This window comes from Garra rufa, chromosome 15, assembly GCF_049309525.1.
Source record: "Garra rufa chromosome 15, GarRuf1.0, whole genome shotgun sequence".
Lineage (NCBI taxonomy): Eukaryota > Metazoa > Chordata > Actinopteri > Cypriniformes > Cyprinidae > Garra > Garra rufa.
Window position 1 is genome coordinate 41,707,923 of NC_133375.1, and position 10,716 is coordinate 41,718,638.

Here is a 10,716-nt window from a genome sequence, read left to right on the forward strand (position 1 = left end):
ATAAGCTCTTGAATGGTATAGTATAATGTTACAAAAGCATTTTATTTTTGATAAATGCTGATCTTTGGATCTTTCTATTCATTAAACAATCCTGAAAAAATGTTTTAAATATTAATAATAATAATGAAAAAAAAAATCTTTAAAATAAAATTAATTTCTGAAGGATCATGTGACACTGAAGACTGGAGTAATGATGATGAAAATTCAGCTTTGATCACAAGAATAAATTATATTTTTAAATATATTTGAATAGAAACCAGTTATTTTAAATAGTAAAAATATTTCAAAATTTTACTGTTTTTGCTGTACTTTAGATCAAATAAATGCAGGCTTGGTGAGCAAAAAAAAAAACCCCACACATTTAAAAACATTAAAAATCTTACTGTTCAAAAACATTTGACTGGTGATGTAAATATTTATTATTTTGTCATTTTTTCTTAGTTGTTTTAAAATATGTTCATATAGTTTAGTTGTATTATTATAATACATATAGTAATGAAAAAGAGAAAAGTGTTTTATGAGTATGTTTTAGTTAGATTTGCCTTTGAGGCATGTTAATTAGCTTATTATTATTATTCATTCTGTAGCTATTTTATTCAGCATGCAACAGCAGGGCTGTACCGGTTTCACTTGAGAAAACGTGAAATACTATGAGTCACATACTCTTTGGTCACATTCACAGGAATTTCACAGCAAGTCACATGTCTTTTTTCTGGCAGCTCGTCCGCCCCAGTGTGTAGTAAAGGAGGAGGGTCTTATTTACTTAGACACCCGTGATTGGACGTTCAGACTCTGACATTAATGGCGACGTTCAAATTGTTCAAATGCGTAAACCGCGTTGACCAATCAAATCCCGCCGCCTTCCTCAGTGGGCGTGTCTAAGGACTTTTCTAGACATGATCAGCCGCCTTACCGGCATTTCAGCGTTTCACCGCCGACAGGCGAGAGTGTTCTTGTGTTATTTATTTATTTATTGTCGAAGACTTTTATTATTGTCAAGATGTTGTGCCTGTGCCTCTATGTGCCTGTCCATAATTCAGATCAAGTCGAGGTGGAGTACTTTGAATCGAATGGATTACCGTCCGAACTGAAGTCTCTCAAGTCCCTCAGTGTCCTTTTGCCGTCGCAGGAATTCTCTACATACCGAAAATGGAGGAAGGTAAGAAAATCTAATGTTACCTATCTAACCTAAACAAGTAGCTCAATCCATTAAACTAAGAAGTAGTTCACTTCTTTAGTTATTTAATTTTTTTTTTTAAATTAAACTACACATTTTTGACGCATGACGTTTCCGGTGCTCGTTCCTCTTTCTTGCGCGGGCGCGCTTACGCTTCCAATTGACCATATATGGAGTTTCCCGGTATGAAACATAAGAACGCGCATTTTTTAGTATTATCTGCTAATTAAAGTGCATAAATAATGTGTTTTATTATCTAACCACATCAATACGATTGCTCTGTAACTTAATACATTTCGATTTATACTTGAATGTCGTTGTCCTTGAACTGAAGTCTGTATGGCGCCCCTAGTGTTGCATTTTCACTGAGACAGTTTATCGATTATGATTGTCTGAGCTGCTGCAATCATATAAATGAGTGTACAGATATGATTATAATCTCATGAACTGATATTTTAGATAATGCATTCAGTAATTGCAATGAAAGAAGAGTCTATGAAGTTATTTGAACTAGGTTTTCACGCTTCTTCTGTCTGCTTTAGTTTGCCAGGTGTTGCATTCACACATTAACTGACTGCTTGTGCAATGATTTCCATGTGGACTGCATTGGATGTTCTCTCACAGGTTTTCACATCTTTTTCTCTCCTCACAGAAAACCATGAAGACTGAAGAGAGAGAGCATGATGGAGAGCTGGATTTTGAAGAGTTTGTGCACTACCTCCAAGACCATGAGAAAGACCTGAAGCTTGTCTTCAAAAGCATGGATAGAAAGATTGCAGGTATTCTACCTTTTATGCAGTGCTTGAGACCACAACCTGCAACTAGGTGAATTGAAATAGCTAATGTTTAATTATTTGTCCCTTATCAGGTCAAGTGAACGCCAACGATATTGTGAACTCACTGCGAGAACTTGGCGTCCATATTTCCCTCCAGCAAGCAGAGAGAGTCCTTCAAAGGTGAAATATTGTTTGAAAAATTAACAATATGTTACCCTGGACCACAAAACCAGTCATATAGGTCATGGTTTTGAAATTGAGATGTATGCATTATCTGAAAGCTGATTTTTAGTCTTTTTTTTTTTTTTTTTTTTTTTTTTTTAGGATAGGACAATATTTGGCTGAGAGAAAACTATTTGAAAATCTAGAATCTGAGGGTGCAAAAAAAATCAAAATATTGAGAAAATTGCTGTCCAAATTCAGTTCTTAGCAATGCATATTACTAATTAAAAATTAAGTTTTAATATATTTGCGGTAGGAAATGTACAAAATAATATCATGGAACATTTTGATCGATAATTTTAATTAAGTGCTACTTGAGACCGGTTTTGTGGTCCGGAGTTACATTGAAATTATGTTTTCAAATAGATCTTTAACTGATAATAATCATTTACTTCTCGTTTTCACAGTTTGACTGAGTCACTCCATGAAAACCTTATTTATTATTTTATTTTTGCTTTCCAATAAAAACTAGTTTTAAGCCATTTTATTGCATTAATCATTTAAATCCACTTATAATTTCATAGGAATTTATTATAGTACTTTTTTATTACTTTACCAAGAAACCAAACCCTTCATTTATGACTATATGAATCCAGACAATATAAAACCTTGTGACTATTTTATCTCTTCATGGACTGAGTCACAGCTTTAATCATCTCTTAAATTTTCTGTAAAGCACAGAACTAATTTACAGATCTTTTCTTGTCCCGTTTTTCTGTTTTCCTCATACAGCATGGACAAAAACGGCACGATGACTATTGACTGGAATCAGTGGAAGAAGTATCCCACATTACAGCCTGTTGAAAACATTCCCGAAATCATCCTGTACTGGAAACACTCGACCGTAAGTGTTTTCAAACCCTGCACTTAAACTAATACCAGTCTAATTTCTTCTAGTAAAAGCTGCTTTATAAATTTCGACTGTTAAGTTGCATTAATATAAATGCTTGGAATAATTCAGATTCCTTAAAATGTCCATGTAGTAGGGTTTTAAGATGAGTTCAGAGTGTAGGCCTGGTATTTGATTGATGAGTCTTAACGTGACAGCCTAAAATATCTCCAGTCCCCCTGGAACACTGTGATCTAGGACAGGGTCCAATTTAATAGGTATAACCTTGCAGCTACTAAATCTTAACTAGTCCGACTCCAGAGCATCCTTCTATTAATACAGATGCCAGAGTTTGTGCATAATTCAATCCATTAAAAATGTAAATCAAATGTCAGAGCGCTCAAATTAAACTGGGACTAACTGTCCTACCTTCTTATGCAACAATTGTTGTTGACACTCGCAATTAGATCTTTTTGAGAGTTTGTGTAGTTCACTGTCAGTGACCTAATTTAGATGATTATTGAATTCCTGTTTAAACCGCATTTTAGTCTTTGTTCTCACGAGGCAGAGTTCAGCGCACAGCGAGGCGGACTTGGTAATCTGATGCAAAGTGCACGAGTTCGCAATCAGTTTTGCATGAGTTTGTAAAGTCCACAATGGATTTTTTTTGGATCGAAAAGCACGTTGGTGGCCTAAAAAACACAAACTTTGGGTCTGACGACTCTGACGCAGATGCTGATGCTGCCAAGGTCTTTGCACTTTAGTTCACTTGCACATGACAGGTGCACTTACGCCAAATGCTAGACTGCAAAAAAAATCTGGTGTAGAAATCATTCAGAAATTTCTTGTGAGTTTCACAAATTATTAAAAGAAATGGCAAGTAACACATTGAATTAAATGTAGAAAGTTGTCAAATTAGACTAAGAATAGTATTTTTCTTGTAAAACACTTCAATAATCCTTTTATTTAATTACTTTATTTTGTTTACAGGGTAAGATTTACTCAAATGATTTTATTTCAGAAATTGCTAGTAAATTTCGCAAATAATTACAAAGAAATGGCAAGGAGCACATTTAAGTAAATGTGAAATGAATTAGAAAAGCAGATTTATTTGGTAAAGTTACTCCAATAATATTTACTATTTTGAAAAGTATTTAACCTTTTTTTTTTTTTTGATTTGCTTCTAAACAATTTTCTGTTAGAAAGTAATAGCAAATTTCATAATTAATGGAAAGCAACACTGAGTTAGTCAAATTAAACTAAAACGCACTCCAATAATCTTTTTTTTTTTTTTTTACTTTTATTTCGGTTTTATTTATTTTTTACAGTGTAGGATTTACTTTGATTTTCGTTAAATTGCTAGTAAATTTTACAAATAATAGCAACAAAATGGCAACTAATGCATTGAATTAAATGTGAAGTTAAGTAGAAAAGTAGATTTTATTTTTGTAAAACATACTCTAATAATATTATTTACTTAGAACATATATCAATAATAATAATAAAGTAACATGACAAAAAACATAATGCTTAAAATTAAGTAAACTAAAACTTAGTAAAACCTAAAAAATAAAACCTTGTTAAATATTTGTTAATTACATTTAAAAAAAATCTAAAAATAAAATCTAAATTAAGATATTAAACTCTAATGTAATAGTATTATGTTCCTTGCCATGTTAAGACGATTCAAATTAAATAAATTGGAAAAAACTATTTTATTTAAAAACTAAAATTGTAACTAAAAAATTTAAAACAAATCTAATTTAAAAAAAAAAACATTTATACATTTGTAAGATTTGCTTTAAAGCCATTTTCACTAAGAAACTGATGGCAAATCTCATAATCAATGGAAAGTAACACATTGAATTAAATGTGAAGTTAGTCTGAAATGGTATTTCATGTAAATAAACAGATTATCGGATTATGTTTAACAACTTAGAAAATCATTTTCTAGTGTGTAGGTGATGTTTACTACTAACAACACTTGACTGATACCTTTATGATGATTAATGTTTATATTAATATCCTGTGTTGGCTGTTTTTTAACCATGTTGGTGATCTGTTTATTTGCAGATCTTCGATGTGGGAGAGAACATGATGGTCCCAGATGAGTTTACCTCAGAGGAGCACATGATGGGGATGTGGTGGAGACACCTGGTCGCAGGTGGAGGAGCTGGAGCCATTTCCCGAACCTGCACTGCTCCGCTCGACCGACTCAAAGTCCTCATGCAGGTACAAAATACCCAAATCACAGCCCAATGTCACTGTAAGGCGATTAGAACTAGATTAGAGTTACATCTTGTGTGTTTCTATCCTTTTATAAACTAATAAAGCCACCCTTAACTTATCAACTCAAGGGCATAGGTGTTTACTAAATTCCAACCACATCTTTATAGACTGAAGGAGGTTTTATTTACAAGTGTTTCATTTTAATCTAAGTCTGAAGTGGTTTCATAACTATATAGCAGGTGTTCCGGTTATATCTAAACCAATTGGTTTGGTTACCCAAGAGTCATTAAGAAGAGTTAATCAGTAAATCATAAATGCATGTTCCAGAAAAAGGACTCCGGTCAAGCGTCCAATCAGAATCCGATGAGTCAAGCACACCCTCTGTGCTGCGCTCTGATTGGTCAGATGCCAGATAGTGTTTGACGTCATCACGGCTGAGCGATAGAGAAGATCTGTGTCATGTTTATGTCAGCTTTTACTCAATCGGACTTTGAGTGTTCGGTGATTCGGGGCAAAACCTTTTACCCACATTTTTCAGAATATTCAACTTTGCTCTTGTTTTAATTGAAGGCTTCAATCGGTTCACTAAACCACAAAAGTATGATATCATATGTTGATATAGACACTATTCTGATAAACCTATATTGTTGGTTCTGTTTTTTTTTTAGGTGCATGGATCTCATGGAAACAAACTGTGCATTGCGAGTGGTCTTGCCCAGATGATCAAGGAAGGAGGGATGCGCGCGTTATGGAGGGGAAACGGCATCAATGTCATTAAAATCGCACCTGAGTCGGCTCTCAAATTCATGGCTTATGAGCAGGTAAGAGACCAGAGATGAAGCACTTGTTTTGTCAGGGATGTGTTTTTCTGACCTGAGAAGCATAGTGAAGAGAATTTGGTGTTTTCAATGCAATTACAAAATTAAAACTTTATAGGTAATGTTTGAAAACCAAAGAAACAACAGGCCAAACAAAATATTTTCGTTACTTAACATGAAATAACTAAAACTGAAATAAAATAAAGTAAAACTTATTAAAACCTATTAAAAAAAGGTATTTTTAAATCATTACTCCAATTTTAACTAAAACAAAATCTAATTTAAAATTCTATTTAAAAAAAAATTCAAATTCAACATATTAAACTGTCTTAGTTAGTATAACATAATACTAAGATAATTAAAATTAAATAAACCAAAACTAAAAAATTGAAACTTAACAAAACCTGAAAGAATAAAACTTAAAAAAAAAAAAACTACAATTTTAATAAAAACAAAAATAAAAACTGCTTTAAAAATCAAGAATTTATTCAAGATATTAAGAAACTGTAATGTAATAGCATGGCAAGAAACATAATACTGAGATAATTAAATTTAACTAAATATTTAAAGATAAATAATTATTTTATTTAAAAAAAAAAAAACTAAAATTTTATATATAAAAAAAGAAAACAATCTAATGTAAAAAATCTAAATCTAAAATAATACAAATATTAATAATAAAATATTACTAATAGTATAAAATATATATTTTTTTTACTGAAACAAAAACAAAAATAAAATCTTATTCAATATATTAAGAAACTAATAGTATAACATAATACTAAGATAATTAAAATTAAATAAACCAAAACTAAAAAATTGAAACTTAACAACCTGAAAGAATAAAACCTTTTTTTTTTTTTTAAAAACTACAATTTTAATAAAAACAAATAAAATCTAATTCAATATATTAAGAAACTAATAGTATATTAATAATAATAAAATGGCAAATAATTAAAATTAAATAAACTAACACTTAATACAATCTAAATGAATAAAACCTATTTAAAAAATAATAAAATATTTTATATAAAAAAAAAAATACTCCAGTTTTAACTAGTGCAAATGAAAACAAAAATAAAATCTAATTTAAAAATCTAAAAAATAATGAATGTTGTAATACAGCATTTGGGGTCAAACCTTTGATTTAATTTTATTATTTTTATTCTTAATTATAAAACAGGTTGTCCTTTTCTGTTCTTAGCTGATTGCATACTTGCTCTGTGTGCAAATGCCACTCAAAACCTGTCATTAAATCAATTGCTTTTCTTCTTTGCCAGATTAAACGGCTGATGGGAAGCAGTCAGGAAACTCTGGGGATCGGTGAGCGCTTTGTAGCAGGTTCCCTTGCAGGAGTCATCGCCCAGAGTGCCATCTACCCCATGGAGGTGAGTTTTACACCATTTTAGTGTTTACAACAACCCTAAACTAAAAAAATCTAATATCTTCGTTGCTTTTTGCCATGATGTTAAATCTAAATGAATGCTCTTCACTTCAGGTTCTCAAAACCCGTCTAGCATTGAGAAAAACAGGCCAGTTCAAGGGCATCTCAGACTGTGCCAAACAGATCCTGAAGGGCGAGGGAGTGTGCGCTTTCTACAAAGGCTACGTTCCCAACATGCTGGGCATCATCCCGTACGCTGGCATTGACCTGGCAGTCTATGAGGTGAGCAGACAAACACTAAACACTAAAGTAATCACTCCTGTCACTCATGAGTGGAAAAAGCTCAATTATATGTCCTTATTTGCTCTCAACAGACGTTAAAGAACACGTGGCTTCAGCGCTACGGGTCGGATAACGCGGATCCCGGTGTGTTTGTGCTGCTAGCCTGCGGTACGGTTTCCAGCACGTGCGGACAACTCGCAAGCTACCCGCTAGCCTTAGTACGAACACGAATGCAGGCACATGGTGAGTTTTAATAATTTAGAACAGATTTAAGTCATTTATAATCTTATTTAGTTGATATATATATATATATATATATATATAAAATTCTTTGTTCTGTAAGTTTGGAATCAGTAACATTTTAATGGTTTTTAAAGATGTTTCTTATGCTTATCAAGGCTGCATTTATTTGATTAAAAATACAGAAAAATTTAATATTATGAAATATTATTTCAATTTAAATGAAACGCTTTCTATGTGAATCTATTTTAAAATGTAATTTATTTCTTTGATACAAAGCTGGATTTTTAGCATCATTACTCCAGTCTTCAGTGTCACATGATCCTTCAGAAATCATTCTAAAACGTTGATTTAATATAATGATCAATGTTGAAAACTGTTGTGCTGCCAAATATTTTTTTAAACCCTAATTTTTTTTTCCTCAGGATTCGAGAAATAACAAGCTAAAAAAGAACAGCATTTATTCAAAATATAAATCTTTAAAAAAAAAAAAAAAAAATTAGCATGTCCTTGAAGTATTCATTTCTTTCAAAAAAAGAAAGAATAAATATTTAGTGACCCCAAACTTGAACAGTAGTGTATTGTTAAACCTTTCTGTTTTAAATAAATGCTGTTCTTTTTAACCTTTTATTGATCAAAGAATCCTGAAAAAAAAAAAACTTTGGTAATGAATCAGCATCTTAGAATATTTCTGAAGGATAATAATAACACTAAAGACTGGAGTAATAAAGCTGAAATCTATTTTATTTGAAAAAAAAAAAAAAAAAATCCTACAAATTTAATTAAAAAAAAAAAAAATATATATATATATATGTATATATATTATAATTTAATGTAAAAAATAAAATCTAATTCAAAATTATAAAATCTAATTTTAAGAAACTGTAATAGTAAAAGCATGCTAAGGAATATAATACTAAGACCATTAAAATTAAATAAACCAAAACGTAAACAAATAAAACATTTTGAAAAAAATCTGTTTTTTTAAATATAGTACATTTAACTAAAAAAAAATAAAATCTAGTTTAAAAATCTAAAAATCTAATTCAAGTTATGAAACTAATAGCTTGGCAAGGTATATAATGCTAAGATAATTAAAATTAAAAAAACTAAAATTGAATAAATATATATTTTTTTAATTACTGCAATTTTAACTAAAACAGAAACCTTTGAACAGTAGTGTGCATTGTTAAACCTTTTTTATTTTAAATAAATGCTGTTCCTTTTTACCTTTTATTGATCAAAGAACCTAAAAAAAAACCCTGATAAATCAGCATATTAGAATATTTTTAAAGGATCATGTGACACTGAAGACTGAAATAATGATGCTGAAAATTTTGCTTTGTATCACAGGAATAAATTACATTTTAAAATGTATTCACAAAGAAAACAGTTATTTTAAATTTAAGTAATATTTCACAATATTACAGTTTTTTTCTGTATTTTTGATAAGCATAGAAACTTCTTTAAAAACCATTAAAAAGCTTGCTGATCACAAAATTGGGTGGCAGTGTATATTTAATATTTTATTTAATGTGCATAATATTTAATGTATTTTTTTTAATTAATGCATTTTATTTTATTTAATGTGCATTTTATACATTTACTTGATAATGCATGCATTTCCTAAACACTGTTGTTTTTATTTCTGCAGCTGCAGTTGAAGGTGCATCCCAAGTTTCAATGACGGGACTCTTCAAGCAAATCATGAAGACCGAGGGCCCCACGGGTCTCTATCGGGGCCTGACCCCAAACTTCCTGAAGGTCATCCCGGCCGTCAGCATCAGCTACGTCGTGTACGAGCACATCAAGTCCACGTTAGGCGTGCAGTCGAGATGAGACCTTGACGAACGAACAGACCGAAGGCGTAAATCTCAAGGTTTTCAACCTTGAGGTGCGAAGGCCGTCTCATTCTGTGAATGCGAGTGCGAGCGAGGACAATGACGCCTTGACCAACATCTCATTATTTAACGTTCTAAACTGGTGGAAAAAAGAAGTTTGAAAGCTGAAATCAGGGACCAACGTTTTTCAGTGTTGTATGTGTAAAGTGCCACTGCGAGAAGAAATCGAGTGCTGTTATGATCTAGTCGGGCAATGCAATTGAATCAACACTACAGACGACTACTGTGAAATGCATACTAGCCCGTTTCTTAGTATTGCTGCTTTATATTGACTAAAGTAATATATTTATACATCTTTATAACCAGATATTTATTTCTGTTTAATGAATGTGTTGCACAGTCTCTTGAGTGTTCAGAATCCAGTGTTGTGTTCTTTCAGTAGTCTAATTTAATCTTAATTGTGGTTATGTTCAAACACACTGATGTTCTTAGCTTTTGCCTTAATGTCTGGTTGATTTGAAAACGAATGCACTTTAACTGCTTTAGTCAATTGTGGATGCAAAATGAGCATAAATGTTGTCAGAAGGTGTGAGCGGTTTGTAACGGGGACCATATGTTGGAGGAATAAATGCACGTGATATGCTTGCAGTAGTGGGGGTTTGGAATACACTAATTGCAACCTATAAATGCACAGGTTTGTTTGAGACTGTTGTGTGTGATTTGTGGAAAGTTTGGTTTGGGAGCACTAGAAACTGCTTTAAGATGGATGTTCTTGGGAAATGAATGAGTTGAGTATGTCAGTGATTCATTGTAACAGCATTTCAGTCAAAGTGGTGCTTATTTTAGTTTTAGATCATTTAAAAAAAAAAAAAAATCCTTAAATGTAATTTATTTTTTCAATAAAATGTAATATTCTAA

At 31.5% G+C, this 10,716-nt stretch overlaps 1 protein-coding gene across 1 annotated transcript; it reads left to right on the forward strand.

The window, feature by feature from the left end:
* Positions 1-911: 911 nt before the first annotated feature.
* Positions 912-10,716, forward strand: slc25a25a (solute carrier family 25 member 25a). The gene is made up of 10 exons (XM_073819255.1): positions 912-1,159; positions 1,830-1,956; positions 2,046-2,133; positions 2,908-3,019; positions 5,078-5,236; positions 5,902-6,054; positions 7,332-7,439; positions 7,550-7,717; positions 7,810-7,960; positions 9,612-10,716. Exons 1-10 carry the CDS (start codon positions 1,001-1,003, stop codon positions 9,794-9,796), a joined length of 1,410 nt encoding a protein of 469 aa, XP_073675356.1. The 5' UTR covers positions 912-1,000; the 3' UTR covers positions 9,797-10,716.

Coding starts and splice junctions, on each gene's coding strand:
- slc25a25a (XM_073819255.1), top strand. CDS start 1,001: ATGTTGTGCCTGTGCCTCTATGTGCCTGTCCATAATTCAGATCAAGTC. Junction 6,055..7,331: donor AATTCATGGCTTATGAGCAG/GTAAGAGACCAG, acceptor CTTCTTTGCCAG/ATTAAACGGCTGATGGGAAG. Junction 7,440..7,549: donor GTGCCATCTACCCCATGGAG/GTGAGTTTTACA, acceptor TCTTCACTTCAG/GTTCTCAAAACCCGTCTAGC.